At 61.2% G+C, this 24,807-nt stretch overlaps 6 protein-coding genes across 6 annotated transcripts; 3 read left to right on the top strand and 3 right to left on the bottom strand.

Annotated features, from left to right (window-relative positions):
- Positions 1-526: 526 nt before the first annotated feature.
- Positions 527-12,701, top strand: SDRG_09047 (hypothetical protein). The gene has a single exon (XM_008614958.1). The coding sequence runs from the start codon at positions 576-578 to the stop codon at positions 12,567-12,569; it is 11,994 nt and encodes a 3,997-aa protein (XP_008613180.1). The 5' UTR covers positions 527-575; the 3' UTR covers positions 12,570-12,701.
- A 766-nt stretch (positions 12,702-13,467) lies between these two features.
- Positions 13,468-16,406, top strand: SDRG_09046 (hypothetical protein). Its single transcript, XM_008614957.1, has 2 exons — positions 13,468-13,787; positions 13,835-16,406. Exons 1-2 carry the CDS (start codon positions 13,509-13,511, stop codon positions 16,349-16,351), a joined length of 2,796 nt encoding a protein of 931 aa, XP_008613179.1. The 5' UTR covers positions 13,468-13,508; the 3' UTR covers positions 16,352-16,406.
- A 1,637-nt stretch (positions 16,407-18,043) lies between these two features.
- Positions 18,044-19,201, bottom strand: SDRG_09045 (hypothetical protein). Its single transcript, XM_008614956.1, has one exon. The coding sequence runs from the start codon at positions 19,006-19,008 to the stop codon at positions 18,145-18,147; it is 864 nt and encodes a 287-aa protein (XP_008613178.1). The 5' UTR covers positions 19,009-19,201; the 3' UTR covers positions 18,044-18,144.
- Positions 19,202-19,939: 738 nt separating this feature from the next.
- SDRG_09044 (hypothetical protein) lies at positions 19,940-22,111 on the bottom strand. Its single transcript, XM_008614955.1, has 3 exons — positions 21,470-22,111; positions 21,204-21,425; positions 19,940-21,157 (listed from the first exon to the last, which is right to left on the bottom strand). Exons 1-3 carry the CDS (start codon positions 22,082-22,084, stop codon positions 20,075-20,077), a joined length of 1,920 nt encoding a protein of 639 aa, XP_008613177.1. The 5' UTR covers positions 22,085-22,111; the 3' UTR covers positions 19,940-20,074.
- Positions 22,112-22,738: 627 nt separating this feature from the next.
- SDRG_09043 (hypothetical protein) lies at positions 22,739-23,588 on the top strand (the record flags this gene model as incomplete). Its single annotated transcript, XM_008614954.1, has 5 exons — positions 22,739-22,805; positions 22,859-23,040; positions 23,091-23,197; positions 23,244-23,361; positions 23,409-23,588. The coding sequence occupies 5 exons, from the start codon at positions 22,739-22,741 to the stop codon at positions 23,586-23,588; spliced, it is 654 nt and encodes a 217-aa protein (XP_008613176.1).
- SDRG_09042 (hypothetical protein) lies at positions 23,470-24,756 on the bottom strand. Its single transcript, XM_008614953.1, has 5 exons — positions 24,638-24,756; positions 24,455-24,584; positions 24,099-24,408; positions 23,985-24,051; positions 23,470-23,938 (listed from the first exon to the last, which is right to left on the bottom strand). The coding sequence occupies exons 2-5, from the start codon at positions 24,564-24,566 to the stop codon at positions 23,636-23,638; spliced, it is 792 nt and encodes a 263-aa protein (XP_008613175.1). The 5' UTR covers positions 24,567-24,584; positions 24,638-24,756; the 3' UTR covers positions 23,470-23,635.
- Between the last annotated feature and the right edge of the window lie 51 nt (positions 24,757-24,807).

Below are 24,807 nucleotides of genomic sequence, written 5' to 3'. Positions count from 1 at the left end.
GCGCGACCGGCTCGTCCAATACAGTACGTACATCATCATACAAACATCGAGCTCAAATACACCGTACATCGTACGTTTGCGAGACAGACGCCCGCGTCAGACGGTGCGCTTCGATTTCACCGCGCGATGTGATTGGCGCTAAAGAGATGCGGTCTTGTGATTGGTCACTTTTTTGAAGTCATCGCAACCTCACCGATGACCACCACGCGATGCATCAACACCCTAGCCCTCCCCAAGCCTTCGTAATCGTGCTGCAGGAGAGGACCTCTCACAACGTATAAACACTGCGTTTCGATCGCGTCATTATACAAAACCCTGCTCCTTAGACCTCTTATAAAGCATACCTGTGTACACACGATCGCGCTCATATATTAAAAGAGAGAGGTTTGGACGCGGTGCACGGGGAGCGTCTCGTCTTGCACTTGGCGTTTGTATGTGGGCCAATCAGAGGCCGGCGTCCGACTTCCCGGGGGCGTCGGAAATCCTGCGAACGGACTCCGGGTGGTGGCACTTACTTTACAATTTCCTTCGTCTAGCGCGCGCCCCCTGACCACGGACGCTGACAAGACACACCCATGGCTTCGACGACGACTACCTCGACCTCGACCTCGACCAGCTCCATGACGCCGCCGGCCCTCGTGACCTCGCCGGCGACGCGGCTCGCCGTGACCTTTGGCGGCCAGGCCAACGTCTACATTGACGAGCTCGCGCTCCTCCTCGAAAAGTCGCCGGCGGCTGCATCCTTTATCGAAGCCGCGCAGGCTGCGCTTGTCGAAGAGGCCAAGCCGTTTGGCATCACGATCCATCCGTTCTTGTGGGCGACGGACGCGACGACGCGCCCGTCCGCGGCGGCGCTCGCATCGGCGACCAACAGCTACCCGCTTATCATGCTCGCGCAGTTTGCCAACTACCTCGCGTTCCTTGAAGCTGCGCACGTGACGCACGAGCAGTTTGTGCCCAAGATCGTCGCAGGGACGGGCCACTCACAGGGCGTCGTGACGTCCGTGCTTGTCGCGGCGGCCAAGACGCACGAGTCGCTTCTGTCGCTTGGCCTTCAGTTTGTGCGCTACATGTTCCTTCACGGTGTGCATGCGCAAGCGACGTTTGGCAACGTCTCGAACGCCGGCGACGTCTCGCCGATGCTCCTCGTGCGTGGCCTCCCGGTCGAGAAGCTGCAGCCGATTGTCGACGGCACGAACGCCAAGCTGCGCTTGAAGGACGCACGCGCGCTCCAGCTCTCGCTCGTGAACGACAAGACCAAGATCGTCGTGACGGGCCACCCGGACGCGCTGGCGCTGCTCCAAGCGGCGCTCAACAAGATGAGCGCGGGCGACGATGCGCAGAACCGCGTCCCGTTCTCGCAGCGCAAGCCGCAGATCTCGACCATTCCGCTGGCTGTCTCGGTCGCGTTCCACAACACGATTCTGACGCCGGCGCAGGCGCTCATTCAGCAGGAGCTCAACCGCCTCGAGCTCGCGATTCCTGGTGATGCGCTGCAGTTTCCCGTCATTGGTACGAACGCGGCGGCCGCCAACTTGCAGTCGTACGGCGCCAAGGACGTGCTCCCGGACGTGGTCGCGATGCAGCTCTCGGACGCTGCCTTGTGGCCAACGACCGTGTCTGCGCTCCAGCGGATTGGTAACCTCACGCATGTGCTCGACTTTGGGCCGTCGCGTGGTGCTGCACCGCTGACCGCGCCCTTCTTGGAAGGCCATGGCGTGACCGTGCTGCTGCCGACGCATGCACACAAGGGGTCGGCGACCGTGCCGGGTCTCGCGTACCTTGCGACGCCGGCGTCGGCCCTTCTGCGGTCGTCGTGGGAAGCCACGTTTGGCCCGCGCCTCGCTACCTCCGACTCGGGCAAGACGATTCTGCAGAACGCGTACACGGACCGCCTTGGTCGCCAGCCGATTTGGATTGGTGGCATGACGCCGACGACGAGCTACAACGGCGTGCCGCTCGTGGCCGCGGCGCTCGAGAGCGGCTACATTGGCGAGCTCGCGTGCGGCGGTCTTCCGCGCCCAACGATCTTCGAGGCCAAGGTGAACGACCTTGTCGCGCGCCTCACGCCCGGCAACGGCATCTACCTCAACTTGCTCTACTTGAACGCGAAGCAATGGGCTTTCCAGTTTCCGATGATCAAGAAGATGCGTCTCGAAGGCCTCCCGATCGAAGGCGTGACGGTTGCCGCGGGTATTCCGACGCCCGAGAAGGCCGACATTGTGCTCCACGAGCTCCTCTCGGTGGACATCAAGGTCGTTAGCTTCAAGCCGAGCTCGATCGCGTCGATCCGCGAGGTGCTCACGATCGCGGCGCGCCACCCGGCGGCGACGATTGTCGTGCAGTGGACCGGCGGCCGTGCAGGTGGCCACCACAGTTTTGAGGACTTTCACACGCCGCTGCTCGCGACGTACGCCGAGATCCGCCGCCATCCCAACGTGCTTCTGATCGTTGGCTCGGGCTTTGGGTCGGCGGCGCAGTCGTACCCGTACCTCACGGGCGACTGGAGCGTCGAGTTTGCCGATGTCAAGATGCCCTGCGACGGTATCCTTGTCGCGTCGCGCGTCATGGTGGCCAAGGAGGCCGCGACGGCCGAAGCGGTCAAGGCGCTTCTTGTTGCGACGCCCGGCATTGCGAATGAAGCCGACTGGGAAGTGGCCTACGAAGGCTCGGCGGGCGGCGTCATCACGCTCAAGTCGGAGCTCGGCGAGCCGATCCACAAGATTGAGAACCGCGGCGCAGTGTGCTGGCGCGACTTTGACCGCAAGTACTTTAGCCTCCCGATGAAGGACGCGACGCAGGCCATCTTGGCGGACAAGGCGGCGATCATTGCGCGCATCAACGCCGACTTTCAAAAGCCGTACTTTGGTCGCAAGGCCAACGGCGACGTCGTCGACCTTGAGAGCATGACGTACCTGGAGGTGCTCCAGCGCATGATGAGCCTCATGTACGTGCCGTCGCGCTGGATCGACGTGACGTTCATGACGCGCGTGTTTTCGTTCTTGCAGCGTGCGGAGCAGCGGTTCCTCGGCCGCGCCACGACGTCGTCCAAGCTCGTGGTGCAGAGCGCGAGCCAGCTCCAGAGCAACCCGTCCGCGCTCCTCGTCGCGTTCCAACAGGCGTACCCGGCGTCGGCGTCGTCGCTTCTCTCGATCGACGATGTCGATTTCTTTTTGCATCTGTGCAAGTTTGGCGGCAAGCCGGTCAATTTTATCCCGGTCATTGACGGCGAGCTCGTCACGTGGTTTAAGAAGGACTCGCTGTGGTACTCGGAAGACCTCGAAGCGGTGGTCGACCAGGATGCCGGGCGCGTCATGATCCTCCAGGGCCCCGTCGCCGTGCACCACATCACCAAGGCGAACGAGCCCGTCGGCGACATCCTGTACGGCATGAGCAACGGCGTCGTCGAGTCGATGGTGGCCAAGAACTTCCCCAAGGTGCCGACGGCATCGGCCGCGTATGTTGCGGTCGAGGGCTGGACCCGCGCCGAGAAGATCGTGACCAAGACCGTCACCGAGGCTACTGACGCGGTGGCGCATGTTGGTGCGCTCGCGCGCCTTGTCTCGGGCAGCCGCAACTGGCTGCACGCGCTCTTGACGGCCGATCACGTCGTTTCGAGCGGCAAGTGGGTGGCCAACTCGATTGCTGCGATTTTGGCGCCAAAGATCGGGCAGATCGTGGAGCTTGAACTGGCGTCGGACGCGCCAGTGGCCCTCCGGATCCGCGACAAGGCGGTGCTCGAATCGGCGCCGGTCGTCGAGGTCTCGTTCGCGGCCGGTGTCATCACGCTCCGCGTCAACCTCTTGCGCCCGTCGACGCGTGAGTGGAAGGCCACCGTCGTGTCGCTCGACCGCGTGTACGACTACAAGCCGTCGATCGCGATCTCGCCGATCCACCTGCGCACGACGGTGTGCGAAGACAACATCAAGGCGTTCTACGCGCAGCACTGGCTGGGCAACTCGCTCGACGACTGCACGGCGGCGCTCGGCCAGAGCATCCATGCGACGCACAAGGCTAGCTTCACGGTCACGGCGTCCGACATTGCCGACTACAACGCGTCGCTTGGTCTTGTCGGTGCGACGGCGCCGGTCGATTTTAGCACGGTTGCCGGCTGGCAGCCGCTGATCGCGTCCGTCTTTGCATCCGAGATCCAAGGTGATCTTCTGCGCCTGGTGCATCTCAGCCACGCGTACGATGTCGTCACCAAGGGCGACGCTGTCTTCTGCACCGGTGACGTTGTTGCGTCGACGGGGTATGTCACGGCCATGCGCAACACGCCGTCCGGCAAGGTCGTCACGGGTGTCGTGGCGGTGGCCGTCAACGGCGCCGACTTTGTCCGCGTCACGAGCGAGTTTCTCATCCGCGGCAAGTTTGAAGACCACGCGCACACGTTCGAGAAGAAGCCGTTGATGGGCAACGTGCACTTGGCGGACAAGGCCTCGATCGCCGTCCTCACCGACAAGTCGTGGTTCAAGCTCTCGGAGGGCAAGAGCCTCCGTCGCGGCGACACGCTGCGCTTTGACCTCCACGCGTCGTACGTGTTTGCCGACGGCATGGCGTGGCTTGCGTCGCTCGACGTCCAGGGCAAGGTGTTTGGCGGCCCGGCGCTCAACGAGGTCGTCGGCTCGGTCTATCTGGTGCAGACTGGCGTCGCGAAGGACCCGATTGCGGCGTACTTGGACCGTGCTGGTGTGTCGGCGGCGGTGCCGACCAAGACGGCGGCCAACCTTTTGGAGACGCCGTTGGCGATCCACGTGCCGACGCACGCGCTTGCGTACGCGCAGGCGTCGCGCGATCTCAACCCGATCCATCGCTGCGGCTACGCGGCGGCGCTTGCGGGGCTGCCCAAGTCGGCGCCCATCATGCACGGCATGTGGACAGCGACCAAGGTCCGCAACATGCTCATGGAGTCGCTTGAGGCGCAGTTCCAGGTGACCAAGCTGACGTCGTACCACGCCGAGTTCACGGGCATGGTGGCCAACGACGACGAGCTCTTCCTCCAGGTGACGCAGACAGGTGTCTCCAAGGGCCAGCTGCTCCTCGCTATCAACGTGGCCAACTTGCGCGGCGAGGCGGTGCTTGGCGCGACCGCGTCCGTGCCGATGCCGCTCACGGCGTTTGTCTTTACGGGCCAAGGCTCGGCCGAGGTCGGCATGGGCATGCAAGCGTACGCGTCGTCGCGTGTCGTCAAGGAGGTCTGGGACGCTGGTGACAAGCACCTCATGGCCAAGTTTGGCTTCTCGATCCTCGACATTGTGCGCACCAACCCAAAGAGCATCACGATCCACTTTGGCGGCAAGAAGGGCATGGCGATCCGCCAAAACTACATGGCGCTCGTGTGCGAAAAGGGCAACGACGTCGTGCCGCTCATTCCGGAAATCACGCAGCACACGCAGAGCTTTACGTTCTCGGCGCCGACCGGTCTCCTCTTTGCGACGCAGTTTAGCCAGCCGGCGCTCGTGCTCATGGAGAAGGCCACGTACACGGAAGCCAAGGCGAACGGTGTCATCGCCGAGGGCTGCTACTTTGCGGGCCACTCGCTCGGCGAGTACGCGGCGCTGAGCTCCTTTGCGGACGTGCTCGCCACCGCCGACCTCGCCGAAGTCGTCTTCCTCCGCGGCATGGTCATGCAGAACGCGGTCGAACGCGATGCTAACGGGCTCTCGGACTACGGCATGGTCGCCGCCAACCCTGCGCGCGTCGGGTCGCGCGCCTTTGACGAGACGACGCTCTTCACGCTCTTGGACGTCATCGAGGCGGCGTCCGGTGAGCTCTGCCAGGTCGTCAACTACAACGTGCAGGACACGCAGTACGTCGTCGCCGGCGAACTCGTGAACCTTGAAGTGCTCTCGCGCCTCATGACGCGTATCCGCGAGCAGCCGACCATTTACCAAGCGGTCGGCGCCGAGGCCCTCGTGGCCGAGACGCTGGCGCTGGTGCGCGCGCAGAAGGAGCTCTCGCTCGCCAAGGGCAAGCCGTTCGGACTCAAGCGCGGCACGGCGACGATCCCGCTGGTCGGAATTGATGTGCCGTTCCACTCCAAGAAGCTGCTCGGTGGCGTGCCGGCGTTCCGCAACCTCTTGCGTCCGAAGCTCAAGAAGGAGATTCTCTTCCGGAACAAGGCGCTGCTCGAGCACCATTACGTGCCCAACCTCGTGGCCAAGCCGTTTGCGTGCACGAAGGAGTACGTGGCCGAGATCGTCGCCTTGACGGGGTCGCCGTCGCTGACGCCGATTCTCGCCAACTGGGGCGCGACGCCCGAGGACGAGCTGGTGCACACGCTTGTGATCGAGCTGCTTGCGTACCAGTTTGCGTCGCCGGTGCAGTGGATCCAGACGCAGGCGTACTTTTTCGAGAACGGCCTCCGCCGGTTTGTCGAGATTGGTCCGTCCTCGACGCTCACGGGCATGGCGGCCAAGACGCTCCAGAGCGGCAAGTTCCCGTCGGCCAAGTGCGACATTCTCTTCATCGGGAAGGACCGCGACGTCATCTACTACGAAACCGAGTCGGAGCACCCGTCGGCGGTCGAGTATGCGTCGGCCCAGGCGTCAGCCCGCGCGGCGGCTGCTGCACCGACCTCTGACGACGTTGCCGTCGTTGAAGACGTCGAAGAAGTCAAGGCGGCTCCGGTGGTCGTCGCGGCCCCGGTGGTCGTTGCGGCGCCTGCTCCGGTGGCGGCGGCCCCGGCGGCAGCCGTCTCGGACGCCCCGATTAGCGTCAACCACGTGCTGCGTGTCTTCTTGGCGTACCGTTTCAAGAAGACTTTGTCCGAGATCGACGACAACACAACGATCCATGCGCTCGCAGCCGGCAAGTCGGCGGCGCAGAACGAAGTTGTGGGCGAGCTCGAAAAGGAGTTTGGTGGCGGCGTCGACCGCGTGCCCGAGCTCCCGCTCTCGGTGCTCGCGACGTCCTTCAAGGCCTACAGCGCGTTTGGCGCGGTCTTTGGTGCGCTCACGACCGACTATGTGCGCAAGCAGATGCCCGGTGGCTTCAACCTCTCGCAAGTCAAGGCGTACCTTGGCTCCGAGTTTGGTCTTGGCGCGGGTCGCACAGACTCGGTGCTCATGCACTCGCTCCTCTTCCCGCCGGCGTCGCGCCATGCCAACGAAGCCGCGGCCAAGTCGTGGCTCGACACAATCGTCGCGGACTACGCCAAGTTTGCCGGTGTCTCAATCGCCAAGGGCGGGTCCGCGCCTGCCGGTGGAGCTGGCATGATGATGATGCCGTCCATGGGTGCGCCGGTCGCGCTCGACCCGGTGCCCGAGGCCGACATCACGGCCGCGTATGCGCTCAAGGTGTTCCTCGCGCACAAGTTCAAAAAGTCGCTGGCCGAGATTTCCGATGCGGTGAGTGTCCACGACCTAGCGGCCGGCAAGAGTGCTGTCCAGAACGAAGTCGTGGCCGAGATGGAAGTCGAGTTTGGCGGCGCCGTCGATGGCGTGGCGGAGATGAAGCTTGGCGACCTCGCGCCCAAGCTCGCGAGCTACAACAAGCCCGGCAAGTACTTTACGACGACGGTCTCCAAGATGCTCTCGGCCAAGCTCCCGGGCGGCTTCTCGGCGTCGCAGCTCCGGTCGTTCATGGCGACCGAGCGCCTCCTCGGCCCCAGCCGCACGGAGATTGCGCTCATCCACGCGCTCGTGCATGTGCCCGAAGCGCGCTTTGGTACGGACGCCGACGCCAAAGCGTGGATCAACAAGGTCGTCGACGACTACGCGACAGTGGCCGGCGTTTCGATCCCGTATGCGTCCAAGGCGGGCGGCGCGGTCGGCGGTGGCGGCATGATGGCCATGATGGGCGGTGGCGGCGTCTCGTCGGCGGCGCTCACGGCGCTCGAAGGCAAGATGGAGACGATGCTCCACGACCAGATCAGTGCGTTCCAGACGTTCATGTCGTTCGACCCGCTCGACAGCTTGAAGAAGACGACGGCCGAAGACGTTGCGCGCCGTGAACTCGAGGCCGCGCTCGACCTCTGGGTCTCCGAGATGGGCGAGACGTACGAGAAGGGCATTCAACCCAAGTTCGACGCCAACAAGGTGCGCGTGTACGACAGCTCGTGGAACTGGGTCATGCAAGATGCGCTCGACTTTTACTACAAGTCGCTGCTGGCGCCCAAGGACGCGACGCCGTCAGCGAGCGCGCCGCAGTCGTTTGACCGTGACACGTTCTTTGCCGAGATGTCGGCCTTCTTCAACACGGACGCGGCGCAGTTGGCCAAGATTGGCGAGCCCCAGGGCTGGTTCAAGCCGTTCCTCTGCAACCGCGCGACGCCCGAGCTCCTCGCGGCCACCGAGTTCTTTGCGTCCCGGAACGACGCCGACGGGCACTCGGAGTACGCGCAAGCGATTGCGTTGCTCAACGAAGAAGTCGAAAAGTGGCTTGCGCGGGACCCGGTGCACCTCCAGCTCTTGCAGCCGATCCAGCCGCAGGTCGTGATTGAAGCCAACGGACACATTGCGTACACCGAAGTGCCCCGCGGCAACACGTCGGTCGACTATGTCGACGAGCTCGCGCGCGGCTTTAGCTACCGCGTCGAGGGCGACCGCTTGGCGTCGCCGCTCGGTGGCGGCCACGCGACCGTCAACGTCGTCCGCGGCCTCGAGATGGCCGACCTCACGGAAGACGGCGGTGTGCACTCGGACCCGAACAGCGTCTGCAGCGAGCCCGTCAAGAAGAAGCGCTACGCCAAGCGCGGGTCGCGCATTGCTGGCGCCAAGCTCCGCGGTCTCCAGGCTGTCTCGCGCAAGACCAAGAAGGCCAAGACGTCGGCCGCGACAACCGTGCTGCCGTACGTGCACGTGCGCAAGCCCGACCACGTCGACCCGACCAACCGCGTGCTCGACGAAGCGCTCACGCGGGAGTTCCTCTTGAGCATGCACGACATTGCGTCGGCGGGTGTCTCGTTCGTCGGCAAGAACGCTCTCGTGACCGGCTGCGGCAAGGACTCGATCGCGATCGAAGTCGTCAAGGCGCTCCTCGAAGGCGGTGCGACGGTCATCTGCACGACGAGCAGCTTCTCGGCGCGCTCGACCAAGCTCTTCCGCTCGGTCTACGAGAACCACGGGTCGCGTGGGTCGCGTCTCATCCTGCTGCCGTTCAACCAAGCGTCGGCCAAGGACGTCGCCGCGCTCATCGGCCACGTGTATCACGTGTTGCACCTGGACCTCGACTTTATCATTCCGTTTGGTGCGATCTCGGTTGTGGGCCCGACGCTCGCCGACATTGACTCGAAGAGCGAGCTTGCGCACCGCATCATGCTCACCAACACGTACCGCCTCCTCGGCCAGATCATCGAGGCCAAGCGGGCGGGCAAGATCGAGACGCGGCCGTGCCTTGCGCTTCTGCCGCTGTCGCCCAACCACGGCACGATGGGTGGCGACGGTCTCTACGCCGAAGCCAAGCTCGGCCTCGAAGCGCTCATGAACAAGTGGCACTCGGAAGGCTGGGAAGACTACATGAGCATCGGCGGCGCGGTCATTGGCTGGACGCGCGGCACGGGGCTCATGGCCGGCAACAACATGGTCTCGGCCGGCATCGAGAAGCTCGGCGTGCGGACGTTTAGCACGACGGAAATGGCCTTCAACCTCACGTCGATTCTGCATCCGCGCATGGTCGCCGCGGCCGCTAAGTCGCCGCTCTGGGTCGACCTCGGCGGCGCGATGGGCCAGCTCCACGACCTTAAGGTGCAGACCGACACGATCCGCGCCTCGATCCTTGAAGAGTCGGCGCTGCGCAAGGCCGCGGTCAACGACCGTGCGCTCGACGCGGCGTCGTCCAAGGCCGCCGAGACGCCGGTGCAGCCGCGTGCCAACATGTACGAGTACTTTGCCAAGTTCCCAAGCCTTCCGGCCGCGTCCGAGCTCGCACCTCTCGGCGCCAACTACCGCGGCATGATTGACTTGGACAAGACTGTCGTTGTCGTCGGCTTTGGCGAAGTCGGCCCGTGGGGCAACTCGCGCACGCGCTGGGAGATGGAGTCGTACGGCGTCTTCTCGATCGAAGGCTGCATCGAGCTTGCGTGGCTGCTCGGGTACATTGCGTACTTCAACGGCACGCTCAAGAACGGTGAGCACTACATTGGGTGGGTCGACGCGTCGACAAAGGACCCGGTGCATGACACGCAGGTCAAGGCGCTCTACGAGGAGAAGATGCTCGAGCACGCTGGCATCCGCGTGATCGAGCCCGCGCTCTTTGAAGGCTATGACCCGGCCAAGAAGATGTTTTTGCAGCAGGTCGCGGTCGACAAGAACATGCGCCCGATCGAAGTCGCGAGCCAAGAAGAGGCGCTCGAGTTCCAGCGCGAGCTTGGCGACGACAACGTCGACGTGTACGAAGGCAAGGACGGCGTGTGGATGATTCGTCTCCGCCAAGGCGCCGTGCTCTCGATCCCCAAGGCGCTTCGCTTCAACCGCTTCGTCGCGGGCCAGATCCCGACCGGCTGGGACGCCAAGCGCCTCGGTATTCCCGCCGACATTGCCGACGCGGTCGACCCGGTCACGCTCTTCACGCTCGTGTCGACGGCCGAAGCGCTCATTTGCGCCGGTATCACGGACCCGTACGAGTTTTACCAGTACGTGCACGTCTCGGCGGTCGGCAACACGTCCGGTTCGGGCATGGGCGGCATGCGGTCGCTCAAGCGCATCTACCACGAACGCGCGCTCGCCAAGAACATTCCGTCCGACTCGCTCCAAGAATGCTTCATCAACACGATGGCGGCGTGGGTCAACATGCTCTTGCTGTCGTCGTCGGGGCCGATCAAGACGCCGGTCGGTGCGTGCGCGACGGCCGCCGAGTCGGTCGACATTGGTGTCGAAACCATTCTGAGCGGCAAGGCGCGTGTCATCATTGTCGGCGGCTACGACGACTTTGGCGAAGAAGGCTCGTATGAGTTTGCGCAGATGAAGGCGACGTCCGATGCGGTCAAGGAGACGAGCATGGGCCGCGACCCGCGCGAGATGTGCCGTCCGTGCACCGACACCCGCGGCGGCTTCATGGAGGCCCAGGGCGCCGGGATCCAAGTGCTCATGGATGCGACCCTCGCGATCGAAATGGGCGTCCCGATTTACGGGATCGTCGGCGCGACCAACACGGCGACGGACAAGAACGGCCGCTCGGTGCCGTCGCCGGGCCAGGGTATCCTCACGACGGCGCGCGAGTTCACGGTCGGCGACGATGGTCGCATGGCCAGCGCGCTCCTGAACCCTGCGTTCCGCCGCGCGCAGTTTGACGACGAAGTCGAGGCGATCAACGCGTGGAAGACCAAGCAGCTGGCGGCCATTGCGGCGGGCAAGCAGACGTTGTACGCGGCCGACGTGGTCGAACGCATGGCGCTCAAGAAGCTCAAGGCGGCCCAGCGCATGTGGGGCCACGACTTCTTCAAGGGCGAAACCTCGATCGCGCCGCTTCGTGGTGCGCTCAACGCTTGGGGTCTCACTGTCGACGACCTCGGTGTCACGAGCTTCCACGGCACGGGCACGAACGCCAACGACAAGAACGAGAGCGAGATCACGCAGAAGCAGCTCGAGCACCTCGGCCGCACGCCCGGCAACCCGATCATGGTTGTGTGCCAAAAGTACCTCACGGGCCACCCGAAGGGGGCGGCGGCGGCGTGGATGTTCAACGGCCTCCTCCAAGTGATGCAGTCCGGGCTTGTGCCTGGCAACGCCAACAACGACAACACGGCGCCCGAGCTCCAAAAGTTTGACCTGCTCGTGTACCCGAACCGTTCGATCCAGACGGACGGCGTCAAGGCCGCGATGCTCAAGAGCTTTGGTTTTGGCCAGGCCGGCGGCGAAGTGCTGTTGATCCACCCCAACTACTTGCTCGCGGCGCTCGAGCCGGAGACGTATGCGGCGTACTCGGTCAAGCGCGCCAAGCGCACGGCGGGTCTTCACAACTACTACCAGAACGTGCTCGCCAACAAGCACGCGCTCGTCCAAGTCAAGGACCACGCGCCGTATACGGCCGAGAACGAGTCGGCGGTCTACCTCAACCCGAACGCCCGCGCCTCGTACAACCCCAAGGAGAAGACGTGGACGTTTGGCGACGTCTCGTCGCAAGTCGACGCCGCCGTTGAGACGGGTGTCGCGCCGCCGCCGACGTCGGGCCCGGTTGTCGCGCCCAAGAAGATGCTCGAATCGTCCATGGCGTCGGCCGGCTCGCAGCTCATCATGTCGGCGGGCCAAGGCCTCGGCATCGACGTCGAGCCGATCGCAACGTTTGCCGACTTTGCGCTCAAGCAGACGTTCTTGGCGCGCAACTTTACGCCCGCCGAGATCGCGTACTGCGAAGCGTCGGCCGCGCCTGCAGCGTCGTTTGCGGGCCGCTGGGCCGCGAAGGAAGCCGTCGTCAAGGCCATCTGCAACGCCAACCCGAACGCGCAGCTCACGGCCGGCCCGGAAGCGCCGCTCATCGACATTGAAATCGGCAAGTCCGTCTCGGGCGCGCCGACCGTCAGCTTTGCCGGCCGCGCGCTTGCCGCGTTCCAAGTGTCGAACCTCAGCAGCGTCAAGCTCTCGATCTCGCACTCGGGCGACTACGCCGTCGCGCAAGCGCTCGTGCTCTAGATAGCATTGTTAGGACTTAGAAGTCGTGCGTCGTGTCGAGCGGATTGGTCCCCGTCTCGATGCGGCCGCGAAGCATTGTATGTTGCATGTGTCATTAACTAAATACGAAAAGTATTCAATTTCGATCCTGCATCATTCGCGACGTTGTCCATTTTGGCCGAATGAAAATCACAAAATTTGTGTTTCATTTACTTAACAAGGTGGATGCTACTTCAACGTGACCTGATGCATGAAGAAGTCGCGTTCTCTTGTCGGACGTGGCATCGTCGGTCTCGAGATCGTGCAAGACACCGCTGCCGAGCTTGCGTTGTCTGTCGTGTCGTCCACACATCGCAGCAGTTTGACCCATGCTCCCTACGGTTCAGCATCTTTGGAACCGGTGGAGACGCTCATAAACTCCAGGAACTGGGCTCACGTAACGTTTCGCCTCCGACTTCTTCAAACTCTTTGGCCCTTCTACTGTCTGGTCCCACCAAAGGTAGAACCCACTGGTCGCTCAACGCCTCTGCGTTGGAGCTTTGCGTTGGTTGCCGAGCGAGTTTTTCTCTGGCAAATGCAAACTGGAAACTGCAAAGTGGTGACGTCAGCAAATTTTATGCCGAGGTATCTTCCCGCGCTGGGCGAAGGCCGCTATGCAGCGTCGTGTCTTGTCGTGTCGTTGGGCGGCTCGTTGTTGGCTCTCACTTGCAAGCAAGGCTCGTAGTTGCAGCGCTTTTCGCTGATCCTTCTCCGTCGTGTCGGACCGACCTACCAAGAGTTACCGTAAATTTTGACAATTTCGACGCCAATGTCTCTTTTTTGGCGCATTACACCACATAGTTCAGCTTGGATTGAGTATCGGGCCATTCCACCCTATGTTCATCTGCAAGTTTGTATACCGTACAATTGGTCGAGTTGTTTCTGATTCCATCGAATAGACGCCAAAGTGCAATCGCCACGATGGGCGTCGTCAGCAAATGCTGCTGCCTCACGCTCGTGCTCTACAAGCTCGTGTGGCTGGCCTTCACGCTCGGGCCGCTCGTTCTCATGTACTTTATCTACACGCTGTACCTCAAGCCGTGGGGCGAGGACCAGGTCGCGACGCTCTCAGCCGGCAAGTCGGCCGCGTCGCTCAACTGCTCGGGCTGCGTCCTCGGCATCAACACGCAGTTCCCGCCCAACACGACGGGCTTCCGCCACACGCTCGACACGTTTGGCGGCCAAACCATGAGCTCGGTGGTGCGTCCATTTTGAAACCAGTCTCTGTTCATCTCATGTCATTGCAGGTCGGGATTGCCATCGCCTCGTCGGTCGCATCCGGTGTTGCGTCCATGGCGTGGGCGTCTTTCCTTCCGGGCGCGGCCACGCTCGGCAGCCTGGGCTCCAACGTCAACGAAGTACTCGCGATCGTCGAGCAAGCGCAGTTCATCGGCCTTCTCGGGCAGCTCCAGACGTCGGGCGCCCCCGTGTTTTTCCAGCAGTTTACAAAGGAGCTCGCGTGGGTCAACTTCAACATTGGCAAAGGCGTCGACGCAGTGAAAAAGTCCATGCACGCGCGCCGCCTCGACCTCTTCTCGGCGCAAACGAGCGAGACCGGGGTCGAGCGGTACGCGGCGACGCTCGGGGTTGAGCCCGACGACCTCTTCTACTACACGCTCATGATCCTCGCGATCGTATTTGCCATCATCCTCGTGCTCTACGTGCTCGTGACGGCGATCATGAGCTGCATCAAAAAGTCCAAGAAGAATCTGTGGGTCAAGTACTTTCGCAAAGTCATTTGGGCCTACGTGCTCATTCTCCTCCTCTCGCTCTACATTGTGGCCATGACGGGCTCCTACAAGGCGCGCATCGAGCTCGCCAACGGCTCGTCCGCCGCCGGCTCGGGCGCGATCGTCCTCTCGGTGGCCATCTTTGGCCTCGCGGTGCTCGTCGGCGTCGTTGTTATTGCGTCGCACCCGAGTGAGCTCGACGACCTTGGGACGTACGAACACGAGCAACGACCGTTCAACGCCAAGTACGGGGCCTACTACGACGAGTACAACGCGGACAACCGATTTTTTTTCGTGCCGAAAGCCATCGTGGCCGTCGCCACCGGTATCGTTGTCGGTGTCGTCGCCGACACGAACTGGCAGCTGGGCTTGCTCATCGCCGCCAACTTGCTCTACCTTGTGCTGCTCGTTTTGCGCGAGCCGTTCTTGCTGCGGTTCCTCTTCTACATTGGCGTTCTCTCGGTCTTTCTCAAGGTGTTTTTGCTGCTGCTCATGGTTATCCTCGCGCGGGACGACGTCTTCCCGCAAGCAGTCCGCGACAACGTGGCGTACGTGATCGTCGCCATCAACATGATCGTCTTTGGCCTCCTTGTGATCCGCCAGCTCTACATGACGATCCACAAAATGGTCCGCAACTGCAAGGCCAAGAAGAAGACTCCCTTGGACGACGAGAACGAGCGCGCCGACTTCAACCAGGTCGAGTCGCCGGTCCGCCCGAAGAACACGCACCATCAACCCGACCTTGAGCGCGGTCAAGGGCGCCCGCACGCCCCGGATGTGCACAGCGCGGGGCCGCGTCCTGGCGCACAAGCCGCCGGTTCAATGCGCGACGGACCCAACGCGTCACTGCAAAGTGGACAAAATACGCACCAGCTCGGCGGCTCACTGCGGGCCGACCCCTCGCGCTCGGCACTCAACGGCAACGGTCATCTGCAAGGCGGCGGATCCATGCGGTCGGGACTCGACGAGTACGGCCGTCCGTTGCCCAACCAGCCGACTCCACCAGGCTCGATGCGGTCGGGGCCGCAGAGCTCGCTGCCCGGCGCTGCGAATGGTCCTGGCAATCTGCGTACTCAACCGACAACGTCGCTTCCAGGAAGCAATCGCGCCGCTCAAATCACTCCTCCTGGCTCGCTCCGGAAGGGTGACATCGCGTCAACGGTATCGACGTCTTCCGGTGGCAACTTTCGAGGCTCAACACAAGGCGGTGTTGCGAGCGGCCCGTCATGGTCGGGCGACGCCGCGACTGGGACGTCGGCCCTCGCTGCGGGTGGTGCCGTGATCGGTGTTGCCGCAGCGACAAGTCGGCGTCGGGAGAAGGAGCAGATCGGTGTAGCCGCAGCATCGAGTCGGCGTCGGGAGACAGAGCAGCCACCAAAGCGCGGGTCGTTGCCGCCGCCGTGGTCGGGAGATGCGTACGCCGAACCCAACCACGCGGTGGTCATGCCCGAGTACGACCTCGACAAGGAGCTCAACCTTCGCGCCGACGACGGCGAGAAGCGGCGCCTCAACAAATCCTTTGCGAGCAGCAACGACTCGTACGACCGCGCGTCGTCGGGCTACGGCTACTCGGGCAAGCTCTCGTTCGCGTCAATGACCGACCAACCCTTCTCCCGCGCCATGGCATCCCCGCCGCCGCTCCTCGAGCGCGACTCGCACTCTGTGAGTAGCTCTTCGTCGTCGCGGGAGGCATCAAGCAGGCTCGACGCACTCGCCGCCAAGTACCTCGTTGAAGACCTCTCGGGGGAAAAACACAAAAAATCGCTCGTCGATGGCATCGACAACGAGGATACCAAGCTATCAATGGTCGGAAGCCTCCCACCGAAAGAGTCGCTTGCGTTCATTCCGCGGCCGCTTGTGGCCTCCAAGAGCTTGGGTCTCGAACCAACCGCAACAACAACCAAGAACGACGACGAGACGACGAAGCGGCGCACTCACTCGCACAATGGCGTGTACCGGCGAAGCAAAGACGGCGCCGACGAGTTTGAGAACCGCATGTCCATCGACAGCTCCGAGGACGAAATCGAACTTTAGGTCAATAATCATGTAGCTGTCTAATACACTGTGTTGATGGTTACACAAAAATGAGCTGTTTCCTCGATATTGTCCCGGATGTGGTGTAGTACTAGTAGGCAAGCGAAGCGGCAATGGCACTGGCGGCGCATCTTTATCCGGGCATTATTATCCAGATTAAATGTGCTCGGCGTCGCTGCTCGGCAGCTTGTTGACGAAGTTTGAAGTTTTTTGCAGAGTCGCGTGTTTTGCTCGATATGCATAGCGCATGACGCAGGGAGCCCATAAACCAAGGAATGGGGCTCGTAGCGTGCCTACAGCCTGAGTTAGTTGCAATCTGGTAGTCGATTGATACATTGATACAGTGATACTAGTCAGTTTCGCCAACTTGAACGGCGCCTAACTCGGGCTGGAGGCACGCTACGAGCACCATTCTTTGGTTTTTGGGCTCCCTGCGTCATGCGCTATGCATATCGAGCAAAACACGCGACTCTGTGAAAAACTTCAAACTTTGTCAACAAGCTGCCGAGCAGCGACGCCGAGCACATTTAATCCGGATAATGCGCCGCCATTGCCGCTTGTCCATGTGTGATGATGCGATGTATGGCCGTGCGCCTGCTAGCAATAATGTACCTCCTCATGTGCAAAACCCACAGAGCCACTACGATAACATAATGATTGTGCACTCATGCAGAATTGGTTCATGCGCGCGTCAAACTGCTTGACCAAGAGCTTCTTGAGTGCGGTTGCGCTTGATCGTGAACATTGAGTGGTCGTTCTCGACCGCCAACGGGTTCAGGTGCAGCAAAACGGCACGGTCACACTCAAAGCCGTTGTTGAGAAGGCCGTTCTTGCCCAAACCTCAAGATACAGGCATTTAGTCGACCACCTTTTGTCCAGTCGGTGGATTCCTTCTCTATACTACACCGGTTCAAGCCCTGTCTGTGTTGTCAACTTCTTTTTCCCGTTGGCGTTGGCATCGGAACTCCGAGAAAAGTTCGTCCCACAGAGCTCTTGGAGCGTCTCCAACATGTTGAGCGACTTGGCAGCAACTTGGCTTGCTTCTTCGGACATAATGATACCTTCAAGTAAGGTGTGGGGCGAGTCGCTGGACACGAACGGCTTGGCGACGTACACGCTGCTCTTGATGTCTTCTCTGGCGCCAAATACTCGCCCTGTGAGAGCATGGAGACGTCTTTTTTGCTGTCGACGATCGTGTCATCCAAGAGCTTGCGTTTCAAACAGACAACAATAACAACAACGACCAAGAACAACAGCGAGGACGCGGCGACGAAGCGGCGCACCCACTCGCACAATAGCATGCACCGGCGATGCAAAGACGGCGCCGACGAGCTTGCGAAATCGAACTGTAGGTCAATAATCTTGTAGCTGTCTAGTACTGTGTCGATGGCTACCCGAACACAAATACGAATATCTGGTCGGTGCGAATGATGCAACCAGAATCGATCGGTGCGTGGTCTGCCTACGACGTCGTTCGTCGACGTGACGAGAGGCCGACGCTGCAGAAAAAGCCAGCTTCTAAAGGAAGGTAGGTAGCAACACCACGTCTGCAGACCAAGAGTGCATCATCCGCATTGGCGTCTGTGACACGTGGCATTCGCGCGGCTTCAGGAACAAAGTAGGCGCTGCTTGGCGTGCTTTGCATACTGCTATTTCCGACTGGTACTAGTTGTCATTGTGGTGTGGACTAGTGATAGTCTAAATAGAAATGGTATATATTTATAGGGCGTTGGACGATAGACAACGTGTTAATAATAAGGCACGGCACAGCGACAGAGATGCGACGAGAGAGATTACGCCGAGTAGAGACGCTGGCGCTTGATGCACACCGGCGAGTCGTACGAGTAGACGTCCTCGACGCCGCTCGGGCTCGCCGAGCGCTTGAGCTTGCTTGGCGCTGTCGGCGTCGAGCACTCGACTTCAACCGGGGCCGCCGGGTGGGCGAGGGCGAACACCGCCTCCTTGACGACGCCAAACGATGCGTCGAGCTCAAAGCGAGCGCGCGGGAAGGGCATGTGCAGCATGTCGCACGCGACCGAGACGACCGCGAGGGCGACTGTCGACGGGAGGTACTCGAGGAGGCTCATGTCCTCGGCCGTGCGCGAGAGGAGGTCGAGGCAGAGGTCCAAGACCGTCGCATCGGTGTCGAGAAGCGCGAGGTAGCTCTCGAGAAAGTCGTGCGGCAGCGCCGCCACGAGCTTCCAGTCGAGCACCTTGAGCAGGTCCTTCTCGGCCGACACAATGTCGGCTGCGCTATAGTCATTCGCGATCGAGACAGCCTCGACCACGGTAAGCGCGTCCTGCTCGTTGAATTTGGAGGCGGCGAGGACGCACGCCATTGCGATAAGCTCAACGTCCTTTTTCTGAATCGAGCGCACCGAGAGGTAGCGGTCAAAGTAGTTGAGGGCGAGGGCGGTCGTCTTGACCTGGAATGTGAGCATGCCGGCGAGGTTGGTCATCCAGCTCACGACGTTCGAGCGCCACTCGAGGACCATACCGTCGGCCTGCACGGTCGCGAGGTACGACGCGTTGGGCTGCGACTTGGTCTGGTTGCGGGTCAGGTACGCAAGCGAGTCCTCGATCGCCTCGGGCGTGAGGCTGTACGCGACGCTCATCGCAGGCTCTTCGTTGCACGTGAGATCCATAAAACTCTTCATATTGGTTGGGCACTAGCGGCGACAATCGGAAGTGAGCGCCTCCGCCATGCTGGCGGGTGAAGCTCAAGAAAATCATCTTCGATTCCGCATCGTCCTGCTTCGCCATCTGAGTGTCCAGTCGGCTTTCGAAAATCGCCAGGCGCCAACCGTTAACCGGTTGCGACGCGGCAAATGCAAGGGCAATGTGGACCGCAACTGGTTAGCCGCCAACCTGACGGACGCCTGGCGGTTAGACTGGTCGAACTTTATATGACGAAATGTATCAGATGCCACTCTGAAGTTCGAAGCGACGAATTTCTCACACAGGAGCTGATGCAGGTGGTCGGATCGTCATCGTCGTCGCTGGAAGAGGCGGGCGACCATCCCATCGCCGCTCCATACCAGCCATCACAGCAGACACCCGCTGATCGCAATCTATCGTCCTCGCCTTGCCCACCGTCAACGCGAGCTTGGAACGCGATGGTGTAATGGTCGCGCGAAGCAGAAGTGCGCGCGTTGGCGTCCCACCCGCCCTGTCTAGAGCAAGCCATTTGTGAGCGCAAGCAATGGAAGAGCCGCGTCGAGTCAGAGGTCGAGTAGCCGCGGTATACAAAGACGCAGAGGACGTGCACACTGCTGTCACCACCTTGAACCCAACGTCGGTGAACAAAGTTGACGCACGCCTTGCAGATACCAGATATCGTATCGTCGGCATCTCCATCAACCGCATTGTTGCTCGACGGTGAGCGTAGCGGTCGTACGTTGGCTACCGGTGACCTGGCTTCATGGCCATGAAATATTCCCAGCGGCTGCGGCTGTATCACACAATCCATTCAAGGCGATCCACTGCAGCTGCTTGCCTCCTTCAACCAAGCAACCTGGCCACACGCCCAACCGTTCCACGGCCGTGCGAGCAACCGAGGCGTGTATCAGCATACAGCACCAGCCGTGTAGCAAAGACAGGAGCGGACGACGACGACACTCTGGGTTGCGGTTGGTACCTTCCCAACCGTGCGCCACGAAAATCCCAACAAACCGGTTTCAGGCTGCCACGCGTCTCTTGTTTTTATAAGTTATTTTTGTGGGGTTACTTGGTGAACGAGATCTTCATCTTCTTGCGCTTCGGCGGCGACGCGACGGGCATGACGGGCTCGGGCATGACGGGCTCGGGCGGCGGCGACGCTTCGGGCGCGGCCGCCATTGCAGCATCGAGCGACCGCTTGACAGTGGCGGGCGGCGCCGTGGGCGCAGGCGTCGGCGACGTCGCCTCGGACGGCGGGCCTGATTCGTCCGTCGTCACCTCGGCAGCGACGTCGACCGTCGTCTCTTCTGGCGTCATATTGTCGGGCGGCGTCTCGTCCGTGTCGTCCGCCACGACGGTTTCTTGCGACGCCTCGGACGCGGCTTGCGCAGCCGCCTTGGTCGGCGACGAGAGCGCGGCGGCCGCGAGCTCTTCGAGCTTGGCGAGGTCCTCCTTCTTCTTCTTGAGCAGCTTCTGGCGCATCTCCTTGGCGATCTTCTTGCCGCCAATGTCTTCAAACACAAACTCGGGGAGGTTCTTCCACACAACCGGCGTGATCTTGACGTCCATGCCGTCGACGCGCTTGGGCCAGCGGTAAAGGCTGTTCATCTTGAAGTCGTCGACCGCGCCATTCAAGTGGATCTCCTTCGAGTTGCGCAGCTTGAGCTTGTCGACGTCAAACGCCAGAAAGTACGTGCCACCGTGCTTCTCGTCGTCGGGGTCGGACGCAAAGGAGAGCGGAAACTTCTTTGGGTGCACGCGGAGGCGGCAGAGCTGCGGGTTGTAGTACGCGAGGCTGTCGACGAGCTTGCGGAGGCGCGACTCGGCATAGCCGCACCACGCGGCCTGGTCGTCGACGTTGCTCGTGTAAATCTCAATCGCGAGGTAGTGCTGGTGGTCGACAAAGTACGGCGACGGCTCAAAGAGCGCCGACCAGTCGCTGCCGCCGTCCTTGATGATGGTCTTGACGACCTCGAGGCCGCGCTTGAACTCTTCCTTCATGACGCTGAGCGAGTGCACCGACACGTTGTACGACGAGTTCATCGACGGGTACGCCGGCGTCAAGATCGGCATCACTTGGTACTTGTTGCCGCCGACGTTGGCGTTCCAGACTTCGAGCCCGAGGTGCGCATCGTGCGTCTTGCAGAGCTACGATTGTGAGATAAGATGAGAAGAATTGTACGAAAGGACGCACTTGGATCGCGAGCGGCCACTTCCAGTTGGTCAAGATCATGAAGAAGCGGAGGAGCAGCGTGGACGGCGCGGCCGTCGGGTAGAGCTGGTTGATGAAGCAGACGAGGATGCACCAGTTGACGCCGCCAAGGTAGCCCATCTTGTTGGAGTAGAGGCCGCGCTTCTTGGCCCAGCGACGCACGATGCGGAGGACCGAAATGAAGCTGCTGCGGTTGGGCGTCAGCTAAGGCGTAGGTATGAGACAAAGGTGGAAGGCAGGCTGTGTACCTTGATGACGAGCTCGGTGACGCGCGGGCCGTTGAGACTCTTCTCGGTGGGCGTGTCGACGCCGACGAGGATGTTGTCGTCGAGCACGTTCAGGTTCTCAGGGATGCTATTGCGCTCCAAAATAGCAATTTGCAAATCGATGTTGATTTCTTCATAATCAAACGTAAGGATGGGCACGATCGCGCCTTCGATGGCGACGAGGTTCGTCACCTTGGTGTGCTTGAGGAGAATATCCTTTAGGGACGAGAAGAAGTCGTCGCGGGTCACAAACTTGGGCGCGACGCAGATCGTATCGATATCCGCGCCGGGCTCGTTCACGCCGAGCCGGTACGAGCCCGAGACAAGGATGATGCCACCGGCTTCGTTCGCAATCTCCTCGGGAAGACCGCGCTTCAAGCACACGTCCTTGACCCACGCGCGGAAGATGCTGCGGAGCTCGCCCAAGATGATCGTGCGGCGCTGGATGTTCTTCTCGACCTCCATCGGGAAGTGCTCGTCCATGTACGCCTGCAGCTTCTCGCTCATCTCGACGTCGGCGGCCTCGGGCGGCGTCGTCCGGATCGCCTTGTACGCTTGCTCCAGCACCATGGCGGCCGCAGCGCTTGTCTCGGCCATGCTCTTCTTCCTCTCCGGCCCGAATTCGCAAATGCTTGTGCTGGCCGCCGGTTCGATGTCCGGATAACGATCCACCAACCGGAACGCCATTAAAAAATTATTCCGACTCTGTATTTTATCACATGGACTTTGTATGTCGGGTGATGTTTCGGAAATGCACGGAATAACCGTTGATTTGCGGAAATATTGGCGCGACGCATCGAACCACGCATACAAAGATCAAGCTTGCGCGCGCGATGTGGTATTTTCGGATCACTGCAACCCAACCGCCAAGTTGTGCACACAAGGACCTCGTCGAAGCAACTTCCTAGCTCAAGGTCCGGGTATTACTCAGCTGGGTATGACGACCTCACGTACCGTTAGTACGTGGCACGCTAGAAACGCGCCTGCATACTAAAATTCGGTTGTGGCGGTCGCCAGCGCTTGCCAGTACCATCCCGCTGCTATTCACGAGCATAGACTCATGCTGGGCTTTGAACGAAGTGACACCGGAAACATCCGAGACTGCGCTGAGCTTGGTTACCCCAGCGTTGGCGCTTTTGGCGCGATCATGGTCGGGGTGGCGCTGAGTTGGTGGATATCCGGATACGACTGGGCGGAGCCGGTTTGGTTCATCCGGATACGCATTTAACTCCGCAAAATTGCGACGGCAAGATGGACGGCGAGACGAAGAAGTTGTGCTCGGACGTCTTGGATGAGTTCTTCAAGATGGAAGCCTCGGGTACGGACGACGCTGGGTATGTGAAGGGTCATCTGACGTGAAGCCATGAGCAGAGCCCTTCCGGGAGCGCGTGAACTGGGAGGAGTGGGGTCTCTACGACTACCTCCAGGTCGTCAAGACGCCCATGGACATGGGCGCGGTCCGCATCAAGCTCAACAAGGGCGAGTACAAGAAGCCGGAAGAGTTTGCCAAGGACATGCGTCTTATCTGGGACAACTGCAAGTTGTACAACCAGGTACAGTATCATCGTCAATGCTTGCTCGCTCATAATACACTCGCTTGCAGGATGGCTCGGAGCTCTATGCCGTCGCGCATAGCCTTGCCAAGCAGTTCGACGACAAGATGAAGCATCTCAAGCTCGACGATGGCCCGCCGTCCAAGTCGTCGTCGTCGTAAGCGCGCTTGGCCTGTGCACGCCGGATGACAAGCGATCGCTAGGGACCCGTCGCTGGAGGACCGCATTGTATTTAGCCAAGACATTTACAAGATCTCTAGCAAGGACCTCGGCACGATCGTCGAGATGCTCGAGGAGCGCTGCCCCAAGGCGCTCGACAAGGTAGATAACCACCTCGTCCTCCTCGCCTGCGCTCATGCAACGCGTAGCAAACGTCGGACGAGCTCGACGTCAACATTGACGCGATTGACGCCAAGACGTTCAAGGAGATCGAAGTGTTTGTCAAGGAGTGCATTCCAGGCGGGAGCGCGCCCCGGACACTGAAGAAGGGCAAGCGAAAGAGCAAGGAGAAGGACGAGAAGACGCCATCGAAGCGCCAGAAGGAATAGAAACTACGTAGCCTCCATCTATACTCTCTTGTATTGGCGTAGTACTTTTACTCTGATTGGCTTCGAAGCGCCGCCAAGTTGAGCTTGGGCACGCCGGGCGTTGGCGCCGTCGGAGGCGCAGCGACGTTGCCTCGACTCCAGCCTTTACCGTCCGCGTTGGCCTTGCGAGGCGACGCCGGCGCGGGCTCCATCGAACGTCCGCCGCACTTTCGCTGCGACTTCCATTGGCTCTGGGCCACCGGGATGACGGACATTGGATGGCGGTTCGTGTCCTTCCGCGCCGTGCGAAGCACCTGCTGCTGGACGAGCAAGGCAGCTTGGTTCTGGCGAGCAATCGTCTTCTTGAGCTTCTACGCCATCACGGGTGTCACGAGAAGCGTAGACAGACGAGCGTACATCGTCGGGATCCTTGCGCGGTGTCGCCGACGCGAGTAGCTCCGTCTTGTGCAACTGCATTTGCTCCCTACGAGCATCCACGCTACTGTACGTCACTAATCAAGTCGATTGTACTTGAGAGGCGGCGCCCCGTCCTTGCTGTGGTCCCACGCATCGCCATAGAGCTCGCGCCCGCGCGCGAGTATCGCGGCCCAGGTTGGATCGTTGTCGTTATCCGTGTCGTCCTTGGCCATGGACGGGTAGCTCTGCGCCTCCATGGCGGCGCGGGCCGTCAAGAGCTCTTCAACGTGGTCGTGCATCTTGAGCTGCGCCTGGCGCACCTGCAGCTTCCTCTGCAGCGTCTCGATATACCGGTTGAGGTCGTGCTTGCGGCGATGGATGTTTTCGGCGAACGTGCCATTGGCGACGGCGAGCGGGGCATGGTCTAGGAGGGTCGCGAATGAGACGGCGTCGCAGGCCATGGCCCATACACTGGCGCCGGCCGCGTCGGCTCGCGAGCTTCCAGAGGACGACGAGCACCAAGAGGCAGCCGCCGGCCACGACGAGGTAGAGCGGCAGGCCCTCGGACGGCGCCGCCTTCATGGGGCGAATCTTTTGAATCTATTTTTAGATCCACCAGTTGCGTGCCGGATCAGTTGTTGGCTGAATCATACACTATTTCGGTAGTCGGCCAGGAACCACGAATCACGACTCTGGAAAGCGTTCCTGCTGCCAGCACACAACAATGGCGTCCTTCCGTGCGCCTTTGTTCAGGCTACCAGAATCTGTGGGGTCGGCAAAGGAAGCGTCGCATGCATATACGCACAGGCGTGGTGGCGATGAC

Source organism: Saprolegnia diclina, assembly GCF_000281045.1.
Source record: "Saprolegnia diclina VS20 unplaced genomic scaffold supercont1.28, whole genome shotgun sequence".
NCBI classification, from domain to species: domain Eukaryota; phylum Oomycota; class Saprolegniomycetes; order Saprolegniales; family Saprolegniaceae; genus Saprolegnia; species Saprolegnia diclina.
This window is presented reverse-complemented; position numbering and strand designations above follow the sequence as displayed.

Coding starts and splice junctions, on each gene's coding strand:
- SDRG_09044 (XM_008614955.1), bottom strand. CDS start 22,084: ATGGCCGAGACAAGCGCTGCGGCCGCCATGGTGCTGGAGCAAGCGTAC. Junction 21,426..21,469: donor TCACCGAGCTCGTCATCAAG/GTACACAGCCTG, acceptor CCTACGCCTTAG/CTGACGCCCAACCGCAGCAG. Junction 21,158..21,203: donor AGTGGCCGCTCGCGATCCAA/GTGCGTCCTTTC, acceptor TCACAATCGTAG/CTCTGCAAGACGCACGATGC.
- SDRG_09047 (XM_008614958.1), top strand. CDS start 576: ATGGCTTCGACGACGACTACCTCGACCTCGACCTCGACCAGCTCCATG.
- SDRG_09045 (XM_008614956.1), bottom strand. CDS start 19,008: ATGAAGAGTTTTATGGATCTCACGTGCAACGAAGAGCCTGCGATGAGC.
- SDRG_09046 (XM_008614957.1), top strand. CDS start 13,509: ATGGGCGTCGTCAGCAAATGCTGCTGCCTCACGCTCGTGCTCTACAAG. Junction 13,788..13,834: donor GCCAAACCATGAGCTCGGTG/GTGCGTCCATTT, acceptor ATGTCATTGCAG/GTCGGGATTGCCATCGCCTC.
- SDRG_09042 (XM_008614953.1), bottom strand. CDS start 24,566: ATGAAGGCGGCGCCGTCCGAGGGCCTGCCGCTCTACCTCGTCGTGGCC. Junction 24,052..24,098: donor GACGGGGCGCCGCCTCTCAA/GTACAATCGACT, acceptor GGATGCTCGTAG/GGAGCAAATGCAGTTGCACA. Junction 23,939..23,984: donor CGCGCAAGGATCCCGACGAT/GTACGCTCGTCT, acceptor GTGATGGCGTAG/AAGCTCAAGAAGACGATTGC.